The sequence below is a fragment of the Drosophila melanogaster genome, chromosome 2L, assembly GCF_000001215.4.
Source record: "Drosophila melanogaster chromosome 2L".
NCBI lineage: Eukaryota > Metazoa > Arthropoda > Insecta > Diptera > Drosophilidae > Drosophila > Drosophila melanogaster.
Window position 1 is genome coordinate 21738279 of NT_033779.5, and position 26192 is coordinate 21764470.

At 36.5% G+C, this 26192-nt stretch overlaps 3 protein-coding genes across 9 annotated transcripts in view, besides 10 other annotated features; 1 reads left to right on the forward strand and 2 right to left on the reverse strand.

Moving 5' to 3' along the window:
- Window positions 1-122: part of a mobile genetic element that runs on past the window's edge.
- Window positions 123-904: 782 nt separating this feature from the next.
- Window positions 905-966: a mobile genetic element.
- Window positions 967-1247: 281 nt separating this feature from the next.
- Window positions 1248-1302: a mobile genetic element.
- A 460-nt stretch (window positions 1303-1762) lies between these two features.
- Window positions 1763-19188, reverse strand: step (steppke). 4 transcript variants are annotated; one of them, NM_001273749.1, is made up of 11 exons: window positions 18886-19188; window positions 18276-18349; window positions 14941-15536; window positions 7874-9054; window positions 5561-5693; window positions 4695-4793; window positions 4498-4597; window positions 4246-4420; window positions 3797-4002; window positions 3517-3730; window positions 1763-3457 (listed from the first exon to the last, which is right to left on the reverse strand). In NM_001273749.1, the coding sequence occupies exons 4-11, from the start codon at window positions 8975-8977 to the stop codon at window positions 3305-3307; spliced, it is 2184 nt and encodes a 727-aa protein (NP_001260678.1). In that variant the 5' UTR covers window positions 8978-9054; window positions 14941-15536; window positions 18276-18349; window positions 18886-19188; the 3' UTR covers window positions 1763-3304. The 4 variants fall into 4 exon arrangements, with proteins under 4 accessions (NP_001260678.1, NP_001036375.2, NP_001163041.1 ...); NM_001042910.3 differs by lacking the exons at window positions 18276-18349; window positions 18886-19188 and having other exon boundaries at window positions 2976-3457; window positions 14941-15148; window positions 15410-15445; NM_001169570.2 differs by lacking the exons at window positions 18276-18349; window positions 18886-19188 and having other exon boundaries at window positions 2976-3457; window positions 14941-15445.
- Window positions 4927-5230: a mobile genetic element.
- Window positions 5854-6135: a mobile genetic element.
- Window positions 7427-7761: a mobile genetic element.
- Window positions 12909-13322: a mobile genetic element.
- Window positions 14346-14600: a mobile genetic element.
- Window positions 19189-19731: 543 nt separating the features above from the next.
- On the forward strand, window positions 19732-22722 carry CG1416 (uncharacterized protein). Of its 3 annotated transcripts, none has more exons than NM_165398.2 (5): window positions 19732-19864; window positions 19924-20081; window positions 20164-20800; window positions 20953-21088; window positions 22202-22637. In NM_165398.2, exons 2-5 carry the CDS (start codon window positions 19934-19936, stop codon window positions 22343-22345), a joined length of 1065 nt encoding a protein of 354 aa, NP_724361.1. In that variant the 5' UTR covers window positions 19732-19864; window positions 19924-19933; the 3' UTR covers window positions 22346-22637. The 3 variants fall into 3 exon arrangements, with proteins under 3 accessions (NP_724361.1, NP_724362.1, NP_610121.2); NM_165399.2 differs by having other exon boundaries at window positions 19732-19821; NM_136277.3 differs by having other exon boundaries at window positions 19732-20081; window positions 22202-22722.
- A 302-nt stretch (window positions 22723-23024) lies between these two features.
- Window positions 23025-23062: a mobile genetic element.
- A 587-nt stretch (window positions 23063-23649) lies between these two features.
- Window positions 23650-23752: a mobile genetic element.
- A 283-nt stretch (window positions 23753-24035) lies between these two features.
- The window catches only part of CG31612 (uncharacterized protein), a 33134-nt gene continuing 30977 nt past the window's right edge, over window positions 24036-26192 (reverse strand). For both annotated transcript variants that reach the window (NM_165400.3, NM_001169571.2), the window contains exon 4: window positions 24036-24621. In NM_165400.3, coding sequence (NP_724363.1) covers window positions 24297-24621 — 325 coding nt within the window. In that variant the 3' untranslated portion in view covers window positions 24036-24296. The remainder of the gene's footprint in view (window positions 24622-26192) is intronic.

Genomic DNA, 26192 nt, shown 5'->3' on the forward strand with positions numbered 1-26192 from the left:
CCAATAAACACTGCTCCGACTTAAGCCGTAAAAACCTTGTCTTATTATTGATATAATTGCCGAGCCACAAGGCCGGTGATTAGAGAGGAAGTAAACTCTCCAGCATAAACGTCATAAGAAGACTGGTCACCACCAATTGCAGTCCCACTGCAGAATTCCAAGGATAGCAGCTAACGACGCTGGACTACAATTTAACCTGCCACGCCTCCTACATAGACGCGGGGCAGGATAACATATTTTATATTTACCTTATATAGTCGGAAACTCCTAATTATACCTGTTATATACTTTTAATGAATCTTATATGTCCTTTGAAAGAGTTACCAAGAAATTAAACGGTAAGCGGTAACCGAGTGAGTAACGAGGAAGATATGACCCGACCCAGGGTCACCTATGAATCTCGTCAGACAATGCCAAGGAAGTCGAACGGAAGTTCCTCGAACTTTGGACACTAAGAAAACGCAACAATATTCTTGTTGCGTAAGAAGGTACAAACAATCGTCGTGGGAACGTCGGGAACGCCGCCCACTGTAATACCATAAATCTGGAAACCTTTGGTTGGACATTCAAGCAAATATACATTTTGTAAAACCAATTCTGAGTTAGCCGCTAGATCTCTCAGATTATAAAGTCTTTCCTTAAATAAAAAAAATTTTGGTCACAAAGATCCGGTCTGCAGGAAAGCTGCAGAGTGTTGGCAGGAAGTCAACACAACATAATCAGTGTGCCATCTCTGAAGACGAAGACATAATCAAAAAGAAGTAATCGGAAAGTGGGAGCCATTTAAAATCATTTAATCATTTAATTACTGAGTGGCCTTCAACACGAGAGATAGGACTAAAAGGGATCTTGTCTCTGTCTCGGCGCAAATGTGATTCGCTTGGTTACATCACAAAGCAACGCAAAGACCACATATCCGAGTCAATCATGTCCGTCTGTCCGTATGAACGTTGAAATATCGGCAACAAATCGACTTTTATTTCTGATAAAAAATATTCTGTTATATACATTTCAATGCTTTTCAGTAGCGTCTTTAAAAGGCAACTCTTGTAAAATGCCTCACCAAGACCACCCAGCGTGATACGTAAGGGAAAACGATAATTCATGGCTATCCAGGGCAGGAATGGCCAAATGTAAGATAATGCTATCAGAAGAAAATCACACAATATCTGCAAAATGCCAACAAAAAAACATTAAAGGATAAACAGTTGTGAAACAGCAGCAGAACCCAGATTCTTAAAGACAACGAGAAGAACGCATAGTCTACTTCCCCGACTATCAGATACCCGTTACTCAGCTAATCAAGTGAGACCGACAATTTTCAACATTTATAAGGAACATCAGTAGAAAATGGGGAAAAAATAATTTTAATGCTCTAAGGTGTGGACGGGATATATTTGGTCTGTTTTTCGGCGTCGGAATGGGCATGGACAAAATGTTTTCTGCATATCGATAAAAATGGACAAAACAGCTACAATAATTTAATCCAAAAAACGCACGGGACGGTCAGACGGACATGGCCAGGTCGACTCTCGGCTATATACTTTATATATATGGTCGGAAACGCTTCCTTCTGCCTTTTACTTTTACGTTTTACTCACTTTTCAACGAATATGGTATTCCCTAATACTCTACGAGTAACGAGTATAAATATTCAGCATAGTCCCAGGGGTCACATTTCCGACCTCAGTAGACTCGACTCGACTACATAAGCCAGATATTTCTAAAACCCTTAAATTAAATAAGCCCATATTTTTTTTTTAATTTTTTTTATAAACTTTATAAAATATTCTTTGATATATTAATATTATTTTATGTAATTAGTTTTAAAGCAAAGTATACAAAGTACTAATCTACACTATATTTACCGCCGTCCTTTATATTCAACATCACGATACATAAACATTTTTTATTTCTTTATATTGGAAATGCTAAAACGCACAATCTTGAGATTAGCAAAGGGACTAACTGCCCGTATAGGATAACCACTTTAAATAATTTTGTACGTTATGTACAAGACAAGGTGTTATTTTCTGTATACGAAATGGATAGTGCACAGCAGTGTATATGTACAAATCAAACTAAAGTATTTATAATATTGCAATTAGTTGTGGTACTGCAATTTCCAAATAATTCATAATTGAAAACTCATTAAGATTAGACGTCAGTAAGCCGTGCCAGTCAACGCATGTAACAAGAGTAATAACAATTAAATGTGAAGCGATCAATGTTTTTTCAGTCTCAACACAGAAGCTCTTTCCTATCAATGATATCACAGCGCCACGACACACAATTTACTATAACTATTTTCTAATAGCATCTTTAGGCTACTATAAAATCAGTGCTGGCAACAGAGTTCTTGTTTGATGATTTTTTGACTTATAGTTTTTTGCTTACACATCAACGGGCAATTTATACATTCTTTTAAACAGTTATTGCATGCGTTTTACTCTGCCAAACATGTTGCGCTTGGCCTGTCTCCCTTTATTCAAATTAGCAAACGTTGAATAAAATATATTTTATAATAAATTTTTTCAACATATAAAAAGTGTGTATTGTGGTGAAAGTTGGTATTGATAGTAATAATAGTTTAAATTCGATCTTTGGTTCAATAAAAACTATGTCACGTAGTCCAAATTCTCAGAAAGAACATAATTTGCCGTCTAAACTAATTTAAGAATTGCATTTATTAATTTAACAATTTTTTCTTAAAAATTTTTTAAAGTTTATTCGCTGTTAGCAATTTTTTTACAACAATTGTCAAACAACATTTGTATGCTATTTTCATTTGCATCAAATATATAAACATATAGATAAAGAACAGCGTTTGGCGGCTGGGATATGTTTTTAATAATAGAGGGTTGTGGGACAACTTAGGCTATAAAAGGCAAATTTAAACCCATATTCGAAGACTTATGTCTATAATGAAACTAAACTAAAATTTGCACTAATGAAATGTGAATAAATGTGTATTTCTACTTTACGCCATTTTAAATTATTTTAATTTTGGTTATGCTAATTTTTTATAAGTTATATCACAACAATAGAGACAAAGTGCGTCGGCGTGTGATGGCTTGTTTCGAGTCAATCAAACAAAATACAAAGACATTATTTGGGATTGTGCCAATGCGGAAGGTAAAACAATTACAGGCATTGGTTCAACATGGAAATACTCTCACATAACAACGTATATAATTGGTATATGCATTTGCACTTGTGTAAAAAGGGGTAGAGAGCAACACAAGCGAGTAGCAGAGTTTCACTGAGATCCAAGACAAAAGATTCGCCGAGCTGCTTGTTAGTATTAACTCTTGCTGAGTGCCTTTTTCTTTCTTTGTACCAGGATGTCATAAAACGGATTATGGCTTATGGACTGCGTCAAACGCTTGATCCACTCCTGCTGATCTTCCTCCGTGGCAGCGGACATGCGGTACACCGTATGCTTGCCCTCTACCACCTGAAATATGAAAATATAACTAATTAAGCAGTACATTTTTTTTTATCTTGTGTACTTACTTTGCCCTCAGAGTCAGTCTTGCATGCCTTGATTATATCAGCACCGCCCGTCGCAAACAACTCAAAGCAATGCGGTTTGCTGCGATCGTGAATCTCGCGCACCGATATATTCTCCAGCGGTATAATTCCGCGTGGTTCCTTATCCGTTGTGTATTCAAAATAGTATAAGCAATTATCGTTCAAAATGAACCAACGTCGTTTCCACGATTTGTATCTTAGCCAAAAGAGTAAAAGCAATTCGTTGGTCAGGGAACCATCTTGGCATTATTTATCAACTTACCTGCCGCCTTGCTTCCACAGCCAGCCCTCCTTGTCGGGATTGAAGAAGGTGTGCATCAAATCATTTCCATCATCCTGTGGTATTTTAAATGGCTCTGTTCGAATTGACTCGTAAAGGGATTCCAGCAGGCCACGGGGCAAATCTCCGCCGTTGTTGATGCCACGATTCATCGATATGAATTGATCAACGGTGGGTTTGTCTTTAACCTGTTTAAAACAGAATTGTAACTTGTATTAAACATAAAAAAAGAAGGCTAGACTTCATTTTATAAATGCTGATGTAAAACGAATAAAAAACCTTTTAATCAAAACATATGTATGTCAAATATAGTGGAGAAAGGTGTTCTGCTTTTCTAGAATAATTACTGCGTCTTAGTCAAAATGATGCCGAATTTTTAAGAATTGAAATAGACAAGTTATTCTTGTATCCCAATAAATTAAAGTGCTTACAGATGGATTGTGTAGTGAGGTATTTAGCATTATAATTGCGAAGCTGAGCACATAGCATGTGTCCGTGTTGGTGAATATATCTGGATTTAGTTGACAGTAGCGCTGTGCGAAGGTCTCCATCATGCGATCGATCTTTTGTGCCTCGCCGGGCAGGCGAAACGACCACAGAAATTGTCTGTAGCAAGGAAAACGAAATAAGAGAAACAATGCTATTAGAGATTGTGGTAATAATGTGGTTGTCGGGCACCTTACCTGAGGGCTTGTACGAGAATGAGATTGGTGAAATCGTGAAGCGCCACAAAAGCCTTAAGCACATCCTCATTAAAATCGTTTTTCTCGCCGAGGTAATCGCCTAGAATTAAGTATATTTTAAAAGTGTCTCATGGTGTTTTCTTATCGAAGGCCACTAGGTCTTGGGAATTCCATCACATTTATTTGCAATATCTTACCAATGGCTGTTTTATTTAGTCCCTCTCCCTTATAGAGAAAGTGGGCAACGTCCTGGGGATCATGACGTAGCAGCCTGTTTTCAACGAGATACTCAATGCCTAAAAAAATAAGACAAAATAGTAAAAATATTAAAATATAGGTTAACTAACTGCATATATTAAGAGTATAGTAAAGCGGTATACTAGATTCGTTGGAATCTAATCTCGTTGGTATCTAACAGAGAATAAAGCGTTTCCTGCAAATCGATAGAACGTTACACGACTAATAAAGATGAAAAAATATCAACACGTTTTTAAAAAGCGTGGGCGTGGCTACATGGGTCAACAAACTTGCGCTGCGTCTATGTCTCTAGGATCGGTATGCCAAATCTCAACCTTCTAGCTTTTATGGTTCCTGAGATCTCGACGTTCATACGGACAGAAGGGCATGGCTAGAAATTCTATTGATCCTGATGAAGAATATATATTCCTTATATTGTCGGAAATGCTCCATTCTGCCTGTTATATACTTTTCGACGAAGAATCTTCAACGGGTAATTAATTTAAGCAAATACAATTATTAACTCCACAAGCTAGCAGCGCATAATACCTTCCCCAAAGTGATATAAATTTGGATCGAACTTTAGCAGTCGTGACGAGAAATATCGGTTTCTCTTTTCAATGAGCTTTAACTATACTTTTATCATTTTTCTAAAAGATTTTTAACACGTAGATTAATGTTGAATAGCTAAATAAAAACCAGTAACATTTTTACGACTACGTTAAGCCAGACTTGAAAATAACTTATTCAAGGAACTAGATTCCGAAAATATTTTGAAAATAATTCAAAAAATATTTTTTCCAGTTAGTTTGCAACCATTTATTACCTTTTTTTGGGTCCATGTTAAACTTTTTACGGCCAATGGACATCTGTTTATCTTTATTGGAATGCTTGCAGTCTTCGGGCACATCCAGCGCCTCCATTTCCGATACAACCTCGCACAACTCATCTTTAATTTGCTGAAATTATATAATAAAAATTGTACAAATTATAATAATATTTTTTACAAGTCAAACACGACTAATGAAATTTAGATTAAAATAGGCAATTTAATGTTAATGAATGTAACATTTTTTTTTCATAATTTGCCAGTGTCTGCCGGATGGAGTAAAATAAAAGAAAGCGAGAATGCCATAGTCGAGTTCTCCGACTAATGAAATGATGAAAACATACCAAACAATTTTTCAAAAATGAGGGCGTGGCAGTTTTAGAGCGTTAGAATGGGCAAAAAGTTTTTTGCATATTGATAGAAAATACAAGACTAAGAAAAATGTGAAAAAATATCACCTTTTGAAAAGTGTGATCAAGAATATATATATTTTAGATAGTCGAAAAGGCTTCCTTCTGCATGCTAAATTTTTAACGAATCTAGTATTCCCTTTTATTCTACGAGTAACGGGTACAATTAGGGATTTTAAAAATTGTTGTCATGACAGATTTTTGGGGTTTGTGGGCGTTGTTAGCGTATGAGTGGTAAACGCTTCCTTCCTTCCTTCCTACATTATTTAGTATACCCTCGTAAAGAATTTGTAATGAGAATAACATATGTATAAAAGAGTCAAGTGTTATTCCAAGCGGAATGACAATTAGATTGACACTCAAAGAAGCGGAACCAACTTGATTCCCCCAAAATGAATGTGTGCAAAGTAAGTTTATATTGTGCTAACGCATGAATGATCACAGAGTTACAAGACCGAAATATTTGAATTCCCAGTAGTTGTTCACAGACCAGACCCATCATGACATTTTGACTTTCGAGGGAGTGTTTGGTATAAGTATCGAATCGAAAGGAGATATGTAAATTAACCGCCTCAATTAGTAGTTTCTTCATGTAAACGGCTATAAGTATATTATTCATTCTTACGCAGCGGCGCTCTGCTTATTTCAACGACCCCAGCTAACATCATTAAGATTCACGATGAGGTCAGAGGCTGTATTTGGAGTCTATCGAATTAAAATTTAGATTGAAACAGATTCTTTATTAATGGCTTATTTGGAGTCTATCGAATTAAAATTTAAATTGAAACAAATTCTATATTAATGAGTTTAAATCGGTGACGACACTTTTTAACGAATGTGTTGTTTTGAAAATATTTTGTAAAAATGCAAATGAGCGAATAAACTAAAAAATTACACATTATAAAATCCGAAGCTCTGTTAAAATAATATTTTTGTAGACTATAAACTTATTTGTCGGCCTATTTATTATTTCATTTAAAACCATCTTTTAGTTTCCTGCAAATTATATAAAAGTATAAAGCTTCTCGAAATAAAAAACTTTGAGGAACGTGGCGAAAATATTTTTGACATACGGCACTATTGTTCGACTTTTTTGCTAGGAAGTTTATCCAGCTAACCACTATACAAAGCTTAATTACATACTGTCAAACGTTTCAAGTCCCAAAAATAGAGGCTTGATCTATATGTTCTTAACGATGTACTATCGAATGTTATAAATTTATTTAATTTATTATCTATTTGAACTCAAAGTAAAACATATTAGTACCAAAGACATTAGAATAATATTTATAAAATAAATAAAAATATGCGACCTTATTAGGGCATGATTGATTTTATTGATGTTGCACGATGTGCAGTCATAGGCACCTAAGAATTGATGTCTACTAGACAATGAGTACTCTAATTTTTCACACGTCGCATTATTAGAATAATTGTCATTAGAGTATTCATCCTAATAACAATTATTCTAGTATAGTCTCATTATAAATTTATTTAGTGATATTATGCACATAGTTTTGGCTATAATTATTTCTAAGCTTTATTCAAATAATAATGTCATTGCCTTAAGAAATGCAAAACAAGAATATTTTACATGGTACCATTTAATCAAAAATAATATAGATTTAAAGTCTAAGAACTTGTAAAGTGAAAGGCATATTTTGTCAAATTTGCAATGCTGTTAGCTGTAGAGCTCTGCGCTCTCTCGCTATTGAACAAAAATTCGAGAGAGCCAGGGGAGCAAAAAAATCGTATGGCGTTACTCATCTTGTTATTATAGTCTCTTTGGTAGTACAAGGAAAAATCATTCTTTACGCCATTAAAAAATATAGCCAATAAAATCCCATTTTTAACATTTTACATTGTAAAATGTAAGTCGGTGTTGCCCCACTTTGCATACCTTTGATGGTCGCCTGAGGATGACTAGATTGTCACTCTGTTCAGTATTTATGTAATTTCGATCGAGAAGCATGCGGCAACTCTCGCACAGATTCGATTGCTGGCTCTCCCGCTTGCTGTCGTTGTTATTATTCTTTGAAGTATATTTGTTGGTTTTGTGTATGTTAGAGTTCCGCTCGGACTCACTTTGTGAGTTGGAGCTGTCATCAATGAAGCGCATATCGTCGATATAGGGTGGAGGCGGTAAACTGTTTTTCGAACAAGGATCCGCTTCCATAAACAACCCGCCAGTTCCAATTTCATTCTGCACGTCAAGCATGCGGCCCAGGGAATTAGAGCGCGATTTGCGGGGGGATCGCCTTGCGATTATTTCGCCATTTTCATTTAAAAGCAGTTCCACGGGTCGCGACACAATTAATGTTCTTGTCGTTGTTGTGATGGTTGTGTGCTTGTACTCCGTTCGCTTGCTTATGAGTTCAGTGTTGGGTTCATCGCAGGGTAGGCGCTGTACCTCTGTGACCTTCGTGGTTACATCGCTGCAATTTACGGTTTGAGTGCTTAATGTGGGGCTGGCGGGGGGTGGGCTGTCCGGCGCTAATTTCGTGATGTTATATGTAGCCACACTAGTGTAGGGAGCCATGGAAGGGGAGCGGGGCTTGGGTGGAGGTTTCAGCGCGATCTTAATGTCCGACTTAGGCGTGGCCATTGTAGGTGTTTCATTTCTGTCCCCGCTTTTCGTTATCGAATTGCATGAGCATCGAACGCAAACGCTGCTAGGGCTACTATCACTACCGCTGCCCCTTTCCAATAGAGGCTGACGATTGTCTTTAAAAACAGCAGACGATACATTTTGGGTGTTGACATAGAAAGTGCTGTTGCTTCGCCGACTTTCAGGGGATTCCGATTGAAAGAACTCCAAACTTACACAACCATCGCAACCAACTCGCGTCGTGGATAGGTCAAGGCAGCTCCTCTGCAATGGCTGCTTTCTGCCAACACTTTCACTTCCTCCCAAGCCGGGGGAGCACTTCTTGTTTTTGGGCTGCCGACGAAGCGAGGAGAACCAGTTACTTATGCTGGGACGCTTCTGATGGAGGGATGCCATCCTTCTTGCACAATTTCTCACTTCCTCGGAAAAAAATGCGGACCTTAAGCATGCCTCTCCATGGTTCTGGTTCTCCGCTGAAAATGTTATAGATCTAAGTTTAAGGGGATCTTTTCGGTCCAACCTCTTAAGGTAGTCAATTTACAAGTACAATTCGGCGTGTTTTTGGTTTTCATACCCGATACTCATTTAGTAAGGCAAAATTGGCATTTTAATAACCTCCCAAAATAAACTAAGTGTAAAAGAAAAGGTCCTACTCCTTACGGTAACCAAAAGCATTTAGAGTCTCTTTAGTACAGCAGCTGCTCGTATATCTCAATCTCTATCGCACTTCCATTAGCTGGCTAGCAAATACGTTATTTGTTATAGTTTAATAGGTAACCGTCAGTTGGTAAGCCAGCTTTTCCTATAAATTACAATACAGTCTAAAGGATTGCGATCACCATCTATGAACCAAAGCTACTTCAAAACAATGGTCTGGGTGGGTTCAACACATGTTTCCTGCATTCTTTCTTGGTGTATATTGTTTATTGGCCAATTTCATCGACACAATCTACAAAGTCAACCATCAAATTAATGCGATCAGTGATGGCAAGACATGTACCCAAATCTACCTGGATTTCCGTTAGTTTTGTATGTTCTTACAAAATCAACTTGGTGGTGGCACGTTTGCTTACTTCTTTTCTGCAGACATTTCCCACATTTTATTAAAATGGCAATGGGAAAGGTTTTTAGCTATGTATTTTTCAATGAATTTAGAGAGTATTGTGACCAATCTACAAAAATATTACCGACCTGAGACTGACTGCGCCCGCAGATACCTATTTACGTTCTGTGGCTTTTAGTGTATCGACGTAGTAGCAACAGGTACTCCCAAACAACAAAAGTGCTTTTGAATAGATCGTATTGCGTATAAAGCCGTTTTTGTATTTATTTGGTAACTGTGTATTTCGCGTTTGGACTCAGTTTTTGACAGCTTATTGTTCTAGCACTTCTCGATTCATAATAATGTAGGTCAATGCGATAGGGTTCATCGTCTACGCGTTGGAAATATTTTGGCAAAACCTATTTGATAAACCGGCATTTTACTGGAAAACGGGCTGACTAATAGTTAAAATACGGACCCAGTTTCTAAAATACACAACGTTACCATCTACAAAAAATCCATTTTTGTATTAATTAATTACTAATGGATGTATAATATATGTTAGTCGAATACCACATTTATTTAAATATATCGATATTACCCATTCGTATTAAAAAACATTCCGAAACGCTCAATAACTTTCATCCAAAAATGTTTAAATCCCTGCGTATTTTTGTAGAAAACTTTTTAAATTTGTACATTTGAAAGTGATGCCAAGACAAAGAGTCGAGACAAGGCAAGGATCACATAATTGTAGTCCGTCCCGGTCCCCAGCCATCAGCTTCCGCTGGTCTTATTCTAGCTATTCAGACGTGAGCTGTCTGCAAATGCTGTTGGCCGGAGTCATTTGAACGCGGAAGACCGGTTTTCTCCTCCCTTTATTATAACCAGCGGTGGAATTTCTGCCATTTTCGGTTTGGTTGATTTTTGGTTCTTTTGTCTGACTTGTTGCATGTTTCTATGTTTATGTTTTTTTTTTACACAATGCTTCCTGACTACTGTTTGCTGGAATATACACGTTAATTCGACTTCTTTATAAATTGAATATTTTATGGTTTCCTAACTAGGAGAGAAAAACATGAAACCGAAAGGCCATTGTCTTTCCTTAAAGTCAAAACACGTGTGCAGTGTAGGTCCTGGAGTACGCCGTATTCTCAGGGACCAACTGCGCATATCATGCAGGAGCGCATTTGTTTGGGACCCTCACAAAAAATACATCTTGATTTCCAAGGCAGCCGGTCCGCGTCCACGCTGACAGCTTGTTCAGAGTTTGTTCTGAAGCATATGTTTTGGATTTAGAAATTGCAAGAAGTGTCTGGGATTCTAACGACCTGGAAGGAGCAGCATGAACAACAGTACTGTGTCGCTAGTTTACCTTTGGGATAACCAACGAATAAGGCCAGTTGGACTGGGTAATTCTTATTCCCAGCAACCACTACTATACTATAAGTCCGTATGAAAATTCGAATATTCTTATTATATTATTATTTCTTTCTTCTTATATATTATTTCTTATGGTAGTTTTTTACGTATTCCAACCAGGTATGCTTTGTTTGGTTTAAGGGAAACCCGAAATCGAGGACTTTTAGGATGAAGAGCATGGATTTCGTAAAGCGCTCAAAACCCTAAAAGAACCCTTGACATACAAAACCGCGATTTCGAACATGGTACAGTAAAAGCCTCTTAGCTTTCGTTCCCTACTACTTTTTATTGGTTTTCAATAGTGGGTACATGGGTGGGTACATGAACAAATACGGGTTGGGCAATATTTTGTTGTTTAGTTTTTTACATAAATGGCTTTCATAAAGTTCGTTTTAAGTTAGTATTTGTAGATGTTTCAGCTGAATTTTTAAGAAACTGGACAGCAAAAGCAAAAAAAAGAAAGTATATAATGCTTAAATGAGCCTTTAAATTTTAAAATAAACAAATAACCAACTTGCATTTCTAAATGTGATAGGATGGGGAACGAGGTAGCAATCAGAATGTAGGAAAAAAATTGCAAGTGCACTTTATAATTTGCAACTAAAGTCACACTCCCAATCCGAAAACCCAATATGTAATTGTAAATATAAAATTCCACGAAGTTATTTTACAATTTAAGATTATACAAAAATCACGTGTTAGTTAGCAAATTTATTTAATTATCTGCAATCGGTACAAAAAAACGTGATTTGAAGTTATGACACGTGATTTTTCTATTAAGTTGTTTATTTAAGATTATTATTTTAAGTTGTGATTACTTTATACAGCATTGTCAATAACATGTCATCGCCTATGCTAAGTAAGTACTAAACAGATGTCACCCATCATATGTACACATTTAAGTAGCGAATACTGCTTATACAGGGTTTAAAACTTGCTCTGATAAGAAGTCAATGTTCTTATTTGGACGATTTAATAGATTGTGTTTTGTTCTAACGCCAGTTTTACCCGATCAATAAAAAAAATAGTGAGGTTTAATGTGGAGTCAGTCAGTCAGTCAGTCCAACAAAAACCCGTAAAATATAATGTATCGAGCTTATTATATTTCTATTCGTATTTTTGTATTTGTATACTGTGTATTTGTATATTTATATTAGGAATGAGAATTGTAATTTAATTTAATTTTAAATGATATTATTTTCGCTAAAATATGGGACCCTGCGACCAGGGACAGCAATAAGCTGAGGAAACAAGGGGTACTTCAACACAATGTAATAGAATTGTTCAAGCTTGTTGACAATTAATGCCCTTTTATTCTCGCTTTCAGAGTTCATGCAGGGGTTGCCTTATCGTAGCGGTATGAAATTCGAAATAGTTTCTGTAGAAGAGAACAGACACACAAAACCAATTATGATCATGGTAAAAAAAAAAGCTTTTCGAAACTACAGAATGTAACGCCACTAAAGCGACTGGACAGATAGAAATGCTTGCACTGCAGTCGGATGACCCAATAACTTAAATGGACGCATGCGCAGTGACTGTTGCTCCTATTGAGCTGCTGTTGCTGCCTCTTTATTATAATATCGCCACTAACCACATCTATGGATTATTACCATGGGTGTATTCCACTTAACGGTTTGGATGGCTGCAACTTTTATTTTATTTTAGTCGCTTCCTTCTCTTAAAGGAGGCAAGTTATGGATGGGTTTTTAATTGGACTATTTGCCAGGTACATTTAGTTTACACATTTCAAGACTATTTTCCGTTTAGGAAATTTTTGTATTGGTACCTTAGTCTTAAGTGAGCCAGATTCATAGCAGTTTCTGTGAATACAGATTTAAAATATTTTGTAGAAAGTACAACACTAGATTCGTTGACAAGAACGTAACAGGCAGAAGGAAGCGTTTCCGACTATATAAAGTATATGCATTCTTGATCAGGATCAATAGCCGAGTCGATCTTGCGATATCCGTCTGTCCGTCTATCCGTATGAACGTCGAGATCTCAGGAACTAGAAGGTTGACATTCCGCCATTCTCAGATTCTAGAGACAAAGCCGCAGAGCAAGTTTGTTGACCCATGTTGCGCCGCCCACTCTAACGCCCACAAGCCGCACAAAAATGCCACGCCTACACTTTTGAATAATGTGTTGACAATTTTTCACATTTCTATTAGTCTTGTAAATTTCAATCGATTTGCCAAAAACTTTGTCACGGCCACTGTCGTTTTCTCAGTCTTCTCCTTTTATTTACCAATATCTATCGATACCCCAAAAAAAAAAAGATAAAATTTCGCTTTCTTGTTTTAATATTTAAGAGTTTCAATAAAACTAGCATTGGAATTGTTCCCATTACTGTATTACAGAGGCTTCCTGCAGTACTTCCTGCAGTCCTCTGCATAACAAAATATTTAGTTTCTATTATAAACACGAAGATAACGTTTCCGCAAGAGTCATGTCTAAATTGTTGATACACGGTCGCATAACTCAACTTTCAACCAAAAAGGCAAGTATTGATTTTCGGGTTTCCCTTTAATCGGTGAAACTCAAAGTTTACTCGCCGCACAATTCAGACTCCCGACTATTTTAGGTTAGATGTACAAAAAACTGCCGGAATACAGGCTGAGTACTGTACAATGTCCCAAAATAGACACAGGCTGGCAGAGCGCGCCATTTGCATTCTTGGCACCATTACCGAGGAGAGCAAAAATGTTTGCAACACCAGGGGACTTTCAACCCCACCATTCCCTTTTTCTGACCGGTTGGACTGAGTGTTTTTGGCATGCTTCGTTGGCAGGCTCGCATTCAAAAAAAAAAAAAGGAAACCAGAAGAAAGTGGCTTCGGCAAGCAGAAGCTTGCATAGCCTTGAAGAAATTATAAAATGAAAAAAAAATGTTGTGTATCACTTTCTAATAAAAAACAAGAGAATCTGCAACTATATGATATGGTAACTATTAACGTTAACGTCTAGTTAACGTAAGTCTAAGTGTAAGACATCACGTTAAAAATGTTGACATATAGATAGCGATCTGGGATGGTATTGACTCTATGTTATGGAGCAGCTCACTAATATGGAAATTTGCCCCAAATCATTATTGATGAACCACTGTGCTTCATTGCAAAGGTATTTTTTAATTTTTTTTTTTTAGCTGAATCAAAGTATATCGTAATAGGCCCAAATATATTTACAATTTACATTTACATTTCTGTGACGACGCTCTGGCGCACATGGACACTGTAAATGATCATAAGGCTTACATTACTTGTCATTATACATATTTGCGTGGAAACGACTGCTTTAAAGTATATACGTATGTATATTCTTGAATAGGATCACTACCCGAGGCTATTTGACCATGACTGTCTGTCTGTGCTTATGAACGCTGTGATCTCGGGAACTAGAATAGTAAGAATGTTGGGACTATGTATGCAAATTCTAGAAACGTTATTTTGTTTCAAAACTGCCTAAAATTTAATCTACCACGCCCACACTTATAAAAAATGTTTTAATTTGTTTGATTAGCATTTGTGAGTCCATTTCTATTAATATGCCAAAATCATTTTGGCAGCACCAAAAATTTGACAAGAACGTGGACTTGGGGAAAACCGGTTGCCATCAAATCAGCGAACAAAACGAGCTGTATGTACAGATAAACTACACAGTAGCGACATCACGGATTGCAGCTTCACATTGTCAACACACAAAGAATGAGAAAAACAAAATACATTAGTATGTATGTATCTGGGTGTGTAGCGGGCATTTGAACATATCAATCTATATATATATATATATATAAACATATATATACATCATGAGTAATAAGTGACGCGCATTGTTTTGTACTTGTAAATTGCTTGGACAAGATAAAGAGCTGAAACTTTTGTATGCATATTTACATGGAATATTCCGTTGATTCAAATGGCAGTCTGCAAATTATTGCAATTTGCGCTGCCAAGCGACTTCTGGGTAAAAATGGTTATTCTCTTAAAGTGTAATGACGTGTTTTTTTCACTATCGGCACACACAATAAGATAAGATAAGATGACACTTTTATCTGCTTGCTCTTAATATTTCCATATGAGCCGACTTATTTATTACACATGGCTAGCGAAAACAAACCAAAGGTTATTATTAAATATTAATATTGGATTATTTTTGCAGCAAAGCCTTGGAATTTCATCCAATACAAACAACAGAAGCTGCGAGCTAAAATATATTTTTCATTCCACGTTTTGTGTGTGTGATTCATGAAATTGTTGGCACTTGAGAAGTGGAAAGAATGCGAACGAAAAGAGTAAAGTAAAGAAATTAATATTCAGGTTCAGTTTAAAAGGCCGCGCACTCCGACGGTTCCGTATCCGTCACCTCAACATGTTGCGAGGGCTCTCAGACTCAGACTGAGGGAGACGTCAAACAAGTTGTTTTGGTTCGGTCGTATAGGAGTTGCATATAAGAGTTCGATGCAAACTACTCTCCCGCAATTTTTATTGATCTAAAATAAAGAGAGAAAAATGTTCTCATTGCAAATTGTGTGCTTTAAAACGACGCTCACAACAAGTGGCTTTAAGAGGATAAAAGAGCACGACGGGCGTAACGTTTTTGAAAATAAAGTGCGCGACCAGAGCCCGAGAAATCGGGAACTATAGAAGCTAAAAAGTTGAGATTAAACAAACCAACGATAACGCTTACACTTTGAAAGAAATATTTTTTTTTGGGTTCAATATTTAATTTATTTGGATATGCAAACAAAATTGGAACACACCTTAAAAAAAATCCTTGCCAATTTCTATCGCTACCCATCAAAGTTGTAAATTTTTCTCCCAGCACTTCTGCATGTATGTATGTATGTATGTGCTTTCCCCCGGCTTGAATATTTGCCCAAAAACAGCAACTTATCAGCACACGACCGCCATTGGCCTGAAAACACCTAGTCTTATCAGGATCGAACTTAGGGGAAGGAGGGAAGTCCACTCGCATTAAAATAAAAAATTGTTTTGGGATCGGAAATAATTTACCTACATAAAGCCATATTACTTTAATGCACTATCAGCTATGAGTCACACAAATCAAAGTAATTAGAAAATATTTGATTACCTCACAATTTCCCAACACCTTCCCATGGTATACAAAAATAATAGTAAATACAATAATAAACATAAAAAAAATATACAGAATTGTGATTTTTGTTGATTTCAGTCAGAAGACCGCAACGCAGTGAAGAAGACATTTGCGTATTTTTCTTTCGAAATTTCTGTGCACACAAACGACGCATTCAAAGTGTAAACACCAAACATATCATTGCAATCCATTAGTTTAAAGCCTTTGATTACAAATATACCAATTATTTTAAATGGGATAAAACCAGTTTTAATGGCATAAATTCTTTAAAATATATGTCTATATACATATCATTGAAACATGCACAGTTGTATATACTTTACATATATGTAGTACAATATACTTGCTTTAGTATGTCCTTTTACTCTACGATTAAGGGGTTTAAATACTTTTATTATTCTTCTGTCTGGTTTTAAATATCCATTCTATAAATTCTATAAAAAAATAGGTAATTTTGCGCTGAGCTAAAAATTATAACTCCAGGTAGTCGGGGAACAGAAGAGTGAAAGGTAGGGGACGATGTGTCAATTGCATATCCAGGTAGACATAATAAAGCCCGATAGTTAGGAAAAAAAAGCAACGGAAATTCGGGGGAATCAGAAAAAATATGAGATTTCCATTTCGGTGCAGATGTGCATACGAAAATTTTGACCGATAACAACACATGATCCTTACACTAAAAGTAGTTCAACATTATTAAGGTAGATACATTTTTTAAATTAAAGTTATCAATAAATAAAAGCCCTTTAACTAGGACTTGTACTAGCAAAATATTAATATTTTTATTAATTTCAGCAAACGTTTATTTTAACAATTGATAATTAAATTGGTAGTATCGTACCACACACAAATTTATAATTGACTTTTTAGCACACTCACCTTTGCGTTTTCTCACAATCTAACGATACAAGCATTTGCACATATCAGCACAATGACAAAACGGCAATTGTTAAAAATCCAATAAATAAAAATTCGTTCACTTTAGATCACGACTCGAAGAACCACAATTACAGCACGCGAAAAAATCTCCAGTTCGCTGTTGGAAGACAGCAGTTTTACTATTCTGGTGAACCGATCGTCACAGGAGCGATGACTTGAATATTCTGAGGGAATTCCGGAGGGACAGTTTGTTTCGACTGAACAAACATTTTCTTTTTATTTTATTTGTATATTCGGAATTCGAGTGAATAATTCAGTTCAAATTCAGATTTGGTAATTGAAACATTATGTCTTGACAAGACTTTAAATACACTACCAAAATTATCACTTGTAATGGGGCTGGTGAGTGGTAATTTTAACCACAAAAAATATTAAAATCCTAGCAAGTATTTTTGGATTTTTTTTATAGAAAGACACCAGAGAAAGCCTATATGGCGTTTAACAACTCATTTTCAAATGCTTTATTTCAATCGTAGATCGTGCGGGTTAAAACCATGGTCATTGTATTCAGGTATGATATGATATGAGCACTAAAATATATATTTCTTTTAAAAAAGTTGTTGAACATAAAGAAGTCTTAACAAAGTGAAAACTAGTCACGATCGCAACACGAACATAAATAGCTAAACTTGCCACTAGCCGCCAGATCACAAATCTTCCCGCATTAAGGAGTTAAAAAACAACCTAAGTAGAAAAAAAAACCAAATTGGTCTGGCTTATAGGTATTCATAAAATTTTATAAATACATATAAATGCACATATGCTACTCAACAACATAAAAATCGACTCTCTTGCCCACTATCTCTCTTCTTAATGTTTTTATTGTATTTTTTTTTGGGATATTTACTTTCGATTATTTGCTAAATTAATTCTTAGCACCAACAATAATTTTACCATCATTTTTATTATCGGTTTATTAAAATTTATATATTTTAAGATTAATCGTTCATATAAAAAAATTCAGAGCCCGTCAAGCCCTCCCTACAAAGGCTCTGGAATAAGTCTAGTGTCTTTGCTCCCTCTCTGTCAAATCACCTAAAAAGAAGCTGGCAAAAACTCCAGACAAAAAGACATCACGAAATTGTTTTTCTGTATACTACAAGTGTATACGAATATGTTCTTAAATCGTTGTTTCCAAAATTAAAAATGTATGTATATATTGATGGTCAATTACCTGTATTTCGAGTAAAAGTTCCTGCTTCTTGCGTCGCAGCTCAATCAGCAGTTTTTGCTGCTCCGGTGTAAGTTCTGCAAGAACGAGATGCGAATCAATAATAAATTCATATACTTGTTTCTGGGCATTTTGTAAATTGTATCGCAACACCAACAGTAAAAATAAAAAACACCAGAGCAGCATTCCAGGCACACGCGCCCAACACACATACACACGTGCATACACGAGCTGTTTGCGATGCGATGAAAGCATCTTGTAGGCTACGTCACTAGCTTAGGCCGATAAACAATTTTCACTTGTCGAAACCACAATGGATTGCTAATTGTGCAAATTGGCTTATTAGCGTTACCAAAGCTCTTCGGACTTAATTCTGACGAAGGCCAAAAACGAGAACGCAATGTACATATGTACATAATATACATACATATGTGCACTAACATTTCACCTAGCACACAAGTCTATACATACAAATGTTGCTTGTTGCTTCTCTTATTTTGTAGTTGTGGGTATCCCAATTTGTGATCTTAATAAAATTTTATCAATACAAAGATTCGTATTCTGTTCATGCTAGGCTATATCCTTCGGGCCAGCAAAAGTATCTGCTGTTTACCTGGCATTGAGAATTCACTGCGCCCCTTTGATATGGCACCGTACGATCTGTTGTCGAAATTGTCCATTGCGCTAATCATCGCGGAGCTACTGAGCTACTACACACACTCTCGCGCACACGACACACACTCTAGTTGTACATTTTTCACCAGCAGTTGGCTAATTTTTAAGGCTTTTCATTGAACAATCAAAGACGAACGGATAATAAACAAATCAACACCAAAAAAATTCTATCGCCATTTTCTTTCAGCTCTCCACTAGGGATGTGCTGAATTCAGCTATCGGTTGAGTAAACAACTGAAAAATAACAAGTGCATGCTGACTTAAGCTGGGTGTTACGCGAGCTCTGTGTGGCCACTTTTAAAATATCCTGATGCCACTGCATCTTGTAACCAAACGTAAGAACTTTTTAATCAGTAGAACTAAAAAAATTAGGGCTAATTATTTACTTGCAACAATACATTAAATATTTTTAGGGGTACACTTTTTCAGAGATTAGAGCAGACCTTATCTATTTCAAGACAAATAGCTTGAAAAGCTGTAAAACAACTTTGTTACATCCATTATGGTGTGATTTGCGGGAATCGGCTATTACCATTTCGAAAATTGTTTGTTACAAGTTAAAAACATAAACTTAAAGTTTTGGACGTACATAAAAATATAACATTAAAACAACCTTGTTATAAAAAAATACAATACCACCAATACTTACTGTCCATTTTAAATCTGTTAAAAAATTCACTGAACGAATACGTCTTTCGTCATAACTCCATTTAAAATATCGTCAGGAAATTTACACATCATTTCGTTTTTTTAACGGCACAAACACCTCGGACTTGGTGGCAACGCTGCCAACATATGTGTGCACTGGCATCGATAATTTTTACATCCCTATTTTGAACCGCAGAATTCTAGAAAATTCCACTCGCTGGCCATAGTAATTGTCCGAATTAGTTTAAGCTAAGACTGCCGGATCAAAAGTAAACCAACATCTTCCATCTTTTCATAAAATTGAAGACAGTTTCATACAATTCTACAGTAAGAAAGCGATGGCCAAGTGGGGAGAAGGAGATCCGCGCTGGATTGTGGAGGAGCGGCCCGACGCCACCAACGTGAACAACTGGCACTGGACGGAAAAGAACGCCACGCCATGGTCCAAGGACCGCCTGCATCAGCTTTTTCAGGATTTCAAAATAGGCGAGTATATAAGAATTTGTAGTAGTGTAGAACATACATTTTAGGTATATCCTAACCTAAAAGTAAACTTCTCAAAACGCAGGGCAAAGCGACATTGAGTGTGCCGTGGACTCCGTGGACAAATGCTCCGGGGAGGCCACCGTGAACAATCGCAAGGGCAAGCTCATATTTTTCTACGAGTGGGAGCTGGTGCTCAAGTGGTCTGGAAAGCTCCTAAAGAACAGCAAGCTGATCCACAAGGGCAAGTTAACCATTCCCAATCTCTCCGAGGAGAACGAACTAGCCGACGTAGAGATCACGGTGACAATCGACGAGTCCAACGACGAGTCGGAGACCCTGAAACAGTTCATGTACAACGTGGGACGAGACCGCGTGCGGCAGCAACTGGCTTCCTACATCCGAGAGTTGAAGGAGGAGTACTCCAAGAACCTTATCCTACCAAAGAAGGGCGACGAGGCCGGAGCGGGAAATACTGTGGCGAATTTTAAGGATGCCAACAATACCCGTAATGCAGCCCAAAATATCGCTTTAAACTCCTCGGTGGCGGCTCCTAGGCTGAAGAACTCTGGCATCGGCTGTAAACTGGACGTTCGCACTCTCTCGATGACCGAAGAATTTCACTGCAGCGCCAATGACCTTTACAACGCTCTCACAAAGCCAGAAATGGTCACTGCCTTTACGAGGGCACCTGCCAAAGTAGATGCCGTGCGCGGTGGAGAGTAAGTTTTTGTCCCTGGTCGTTTTATTTTACCATCACATCAGGACCGTTTGTGTCGTCATTTAGTAATCTTGTTATGAATAACCATAAATTTCGCCCCTCGCCCTTGTCTTCACTTCTTTATGGTAAGTAATCTTTTGTCTTTTATTGTAGATTTATTCTTTACGGAGGCAATGTGCTCGGAAAATTCGAAGAGCTCGTCCCTGAAAAAAAAATACAGCAGAGCTGGCGTCTGAAAAACTGGACATCTGGTCACTACTCAAACGTTGTCATAGAGCTGGAAGAAACTGTAAGTTACTAGGACAACGAAAACTAGATATATTATTATTTATTTTTTTAAATTGACCCGCTTAGTGATCCTGATTAACAATATACGATATAATTTTCAAAGAATGTAGTACTCCTTATCAGTCAATAAATAACGCGTATAAGACCATATTCCTACGGGCCTCTAAATTCGAAATATTTACAAAATTTTATGTGCACAAAGAAAATAGTAATATGAAAAAAAAATAACTTTGTGATTTGTCTATTTATTATTTATTGGTTAAGAAAAAAATTAAATTCGTTACAATACGTCGGATTTAAACTTATGAATGTAATGATTTTGGTTTAGTACATTTTTGAAATTTACATTCAGGTTAAATTCCTATTAATACCTAATTACATTATATGATGGAAACCAGCAAATTTGGTTAAAAACGATGTAAAAGCTCGAATCTAATCTAAAAATAAATTCCTGAAGTAAGGGTTCTGCGAAATAGGATGAAACGGATAAAAAACTCTGTATGCCCGTAGAGAAATATGGTCTAGTAGATTCGTTGAAGAATATTTAACAGGATGAAGTGAACTTTTCCGACGCTATATGTATTATTGATCAGTATCAGTAGCCAAATCTATCTAGCCTTGTCTGTCCTTATGAATTTTGAAAAAAGTTTTGAATTTTTTTCGTGTTATTATTTGCCGTTCCAATTTCTATCGAACGTCAAATATATATAATTAGGAAATGTACTTTATTTACCTCTTACTAGTAAATTTAATGGACGATGTTCGTTTGTCAGCCGTCTTTTCGGAGGCAATGCAGCATATTCATCTTTACCTATCTCATTTTTAAAATATATTATTAATACTCCCAGAGTGACGACCACACAATTTGTACTTAATTTATTTCTTTATAGTCGGGGAACTCTATTATAGCGTTCTTCCTTGTTTAATTTTAAGTTTTGCGATCCTTCCTTAAGCTTAATTTTCCTGACTTGACTATAACCAATAAGGATTTTTTTGTATGCCTGTTTTTTTTTTTTTAATTTGTAAGCGTTACTCGCTATACATTCGGAGAATGATGCTTTCAGTGCTATCCCAAAATAATATTTACCTCAAATATAACGCTTCCTCCTTGCAGTCATCCAGCACAATGATGTCGCTCAAGCAGACCGGGATACCCGCGTCCGAATTTGATGCGATGAAGACAAACTGGTACCGATATTACTGGCATAGCATCAAACAGACCTTTGGATTCGGTACCTCAATATCTGATGCCTTATAAGAGGACGCTTCTAGTGCGGATTGCACTGAATGATTGAGGGCTTGGTGTATGGCGGATTATCGAAGGATTATTATTTGTATTCAACCTAGAGTACTGCGAGAATTTCATTTCCAATCATAACTGTAATTTCTGTTTATCCTTAGAGGCTTTTTCAAATCCTCTTAGGTATATCGATCGAACTGGAAAGTCCGCGGCTCGCTAAAAAAACACATTACTTACAAAAAATCGAATACAATTCAGGCATTCGACATTGATTTCACACATTGAGAAACAATAAACAATAATTTAAAACAAAATGTTTATAATTTTGAATTGAATATTAATAATAAATTTGTTATATTATTAAGGACATAAAAAGCTTTAAAAGCCTGAAATTTAAAAAGTTATATTTTTATGATTTCCGATTTTCATACCATTTCTTACTCCGAAGGGGAAAGCATGGGCTAGGTGGCACTGAGTATAAAAGGAGGAATTTTGCTCCACATAATGAAACAGTTTTCCATTCCATTTTATCAGGTTCACTTGCCAAGCCGATTTCTTTATGTTTGTCTGTCTGTCCGTATGAACGCCGCCAAAATCTTTAAGTGAGTGTTTCCGATCGTGAATGTATTCGTAATCAGTATCAACAGCCGAATCAATATAGCCATGTCCATTATAGTCATATATATCTGGAATATAATTATAGTTCCCAAGATCCCGACGATCATACGAACGGACACAAAAAAAGACTAACGGAAAAAGCCATAGCATCTCTGTTTATACCTGTTACTCGTTGAGCTAAAGAGTATAATTGATTATTTAAAAAGTATGTATCAAGAAGAAGGTATCCGACAATATGAAGTATATATATCAATATATGTATATGTGTGTACCAGTATCAATAGTCGTTCGCAAATAGTTTAAAAGCAATCGGCTTGTCGAATCTAAATTCTTTCTCCTAACATTTACAGTAGGTGCGATTATAAACATTTTTTTGTTGTACTTAGTATTTGTCTTCTATCATATAGAAGCAATTCTATCATATATGTACCAACAAAATGGCCACGCCAACAGTAAAGAATGTTTTAATTTTTTTGTTTGTGATATTTGCGAAAATAATTTTAAAATTTCTTAATTGCCTGCCACAATCTGAGTAACGTTTATCTTTTAGTCGGGGAGATCGACCGAACCATTCTCCTTTTTTATATTCGTTACTTGTAAAGTAAAATGGTATACTGAATCGTTGAAAAGTATGTACATTTATATGTCTGGCAAATGTCTGGCAAATTTCTATCGATTTGCAGAAATAGTAGTACTACGCCCATTCAATATCTCAGAAAAATCATGAAATTTCGCTTTCGCATTCACACTAGCTGAGTAACGGGTATCTGATAGTCGGGGAACTCGACTATAGCATTCTCTTGTTTTATTTTGTTTTAATGGAACATTATTAGGTGGCGCAACTAATAAGAATTTCTTATCAAAAAGAACTGAATATTTTATATTTAATGTTTTATTTTTTTATTTTTAATGTTTAACCTGTTTGGCTTAACTGAATGCTCCAAGCGAAAGGCAGTTTTCGGTCAAACTAAAGGAATTAAAAAAATGTACATCTAAAAATTAAGATGGAACTGCTGATAGCTGATACATGTGAGTTTTCCTAAATTCCAAATGCACGTGTGATATACATTTATGTACAACCAATGACGTTCTTGATAAAGCCATGCCTTTTAATCGCCAACTTTTTATTAATATTTTTATAATTTTAAGGGTTGTATAATTCTAAGATTTCTGGGATTTTTTCCAACATGCATAAATTAATCTCTTTCTGTATGTTTCTTTAACAGTTCTGTATTCAAACGAATATTTTAGAATTAATATCAATTCATGTTTTAGTTTAATGAAAGGATATTAGGATGTTGATAAAATCTATTATTATTTAAATTTAAACAGCGTTCCCTAAAATATTTTCTCAGCCAGCCTTGTGAGTCTTCAAGTGGTGCTGGTATTCTTTGTAGCTGTTGCTCTTAAATATTTCACCGGCTTCTTCATCGGAGCACTTAGCGCAGTGGTAAATGAACATGCCGGGATGCTTTCCCGTCTTGATGATGTGCTTACGTAGGTTATCTATGGTGCTGCACTGGAAGTCGCAGTGGGGGCATTGGTGGGGCTTCTGGCCCGAGTGGCGCAACGAGTGCCGACGGAGGTGACCCTTGATGCGGGCTCTGAAATCGCATTGATCGCACGAAAACCACTCCTCACCATTCTTCTCCGTGGAATGAGCCGACTTGAGGTGCCTGCGGGAAAACAGAGGATAAACTTGAGCGAAGCCATATTTAAAATCTTAACGCTTGATTAGGCAGTAAATTCCAGTGGCGGCTTGTCCCGCCACCGCAGTCAGAACTAATTGCTAATTTCGCATTCGAATCACACGCTCGAAATCAAAATACGAGTAAGTTGGCAATTGGCAATTGCCTTTCGACTCAAGAAGAAAAAAAAGAGGCTCAGCCAATCCGGTTGTCTTAGATGGTGATCAGTTTTTCGGTTAGAAGAGGAAGCCTATGTTGGCCAATCGAGCGGTCTGGCCAGGTCGACTAGCCAAAGAGCTACATCTGAGAGGGCATTCTTAATTCTTATTTTCATTTTCTTGTTCTATCGCTGTGTTTTAAGAAAGGAGGAAAATAGCTAATAACATTCGCTCTGAAAAGCGTTATTTAAAATGATTGTCAAACATTTTACAATATCTTAAAATGAGGCAAAGATTTGTTCAATCATGCAAAATACAGTGATTCGAAAATGAAAATGAAACATATCTAAAGGACTAATTGTCCTAAAGCATTAATCGTTTTGCTTGCAATAACTAAAATATTAAAATTATTTTCCCTTAAAGATTGTCCGAATGCTAATGTACCAATAGGCTCTACAAGAAAAAAAGATATTCCCGCACTCACACGACTTTAGTTACGCACCTTCAATTATGCCCAATACTTCTGTAGCTGTTTCCCCAGAAGCCCACTAAGGGAGCATCCTTGCATATGTGTGTGTTGGATGTCCACTCCACTTATCAGCTACTGTCCAAACCAAGGACTCACAATTAATTGCCAATGTTTTTTGTGGGCCCGGGCTGCTGGAATCGGAATCTGTGTGAAATCTCAAGCTTCGACTGAATAAACTGAAGTCCGAAGACCAAGGGAAACAGATGAACGCGACTCATGCGCGACTCGGTAGGCTTAATTAGCGGCGAGTAATGGAGCTTGAAGATCGAACCGCCAGTTGTAGGAGGCTTTCCACCACGATCCGCCCTCATCCTCCCCTATATACCTCTGTCGAATGTCGACCAAGCCGCGAAACGCGGCTTGCAAATCCAAGGCGGGACTGCCGACCGATCGCTTTCTTGGTTGCGCTTTGAAATTCCAGGATTACCACCGCTGCCTTTCGATAGCTAATTGAAGATCTCGGATGTGAGTTAAGCACATCACAACAGTTTTCTGTCTCAGTGACTGGATTCCTGGGCAAGATTTACGCAAGACCCGATTTTCGGCGGACTTTTAATACTTTTAATACAATTAATACAGTATGTAAAATCTACAGTTTTTTATACCTAATAATAACTTTGGTAATCTTAAATTAACATTCTTTAAAAGTCATGTCGGTACAAAGGTGAGAGTTTTCCTATATAGATTTAGTGCCTTGGAAGCTAGTGTATATAATTATGATTACATATGATATAACGATTAGAGCGTTGAGCAATTTGACCAAAAAACATCCATAATAAATATAAGGAAGATATTTGAAGATACTTATTATAAGGCACGATGATTAACTCCCGGAAGCTCGAAAAGTAATATATAATATATCGACAATAAGC

Excerpts from the sequence above, each read along its gene's own strand:
- CG1416 (NM_136277.3), top strand. The coding sequence starts at position 19,934 with ATGGCCAAGTGGGGAGAAGGAGATCCGCGCTGGATTGTGGAGGAGCGG. Across the intron at positions 20,801-20,952 it reads GATGCCGTGCGCGGTGGAGA|ATTTATTCTTTACGGAGGCA; the intron begins GTAAGTTTTTGT and ends CTTTTATTGTAG. Across the intron at positions 21,089-22,201 it reads TCATAGAGCTGGAAGAAACT|TCATCCAGCACAATGATGTC; the intron begins GTAAGTTACTAG and ends TCCTCCTTGCAG.
- step (NM_001273749.1), bottom strand. The coding sequence starts at position 8,977 with ATGGCATCCCTCCATCAGAAGCGTCCCAGCATAAGTAACTGGTTCTCC. Across the intron at positions 5,694-7,873 it reads TCCTCAGGCGACCATCAAAG|CAAATTAAAGATGAGTTGTG; the intron begins GTATGCAAAGTG and ends ATATAATTTCAG. Across the intron at positions 4,598-4,694 it reads ACTAAATAAAACAGCCATTG|GCGATTACCTCGGCGAGAAA; the intron begins GTAAGATATTGC and ends ACTTAATTCTAG.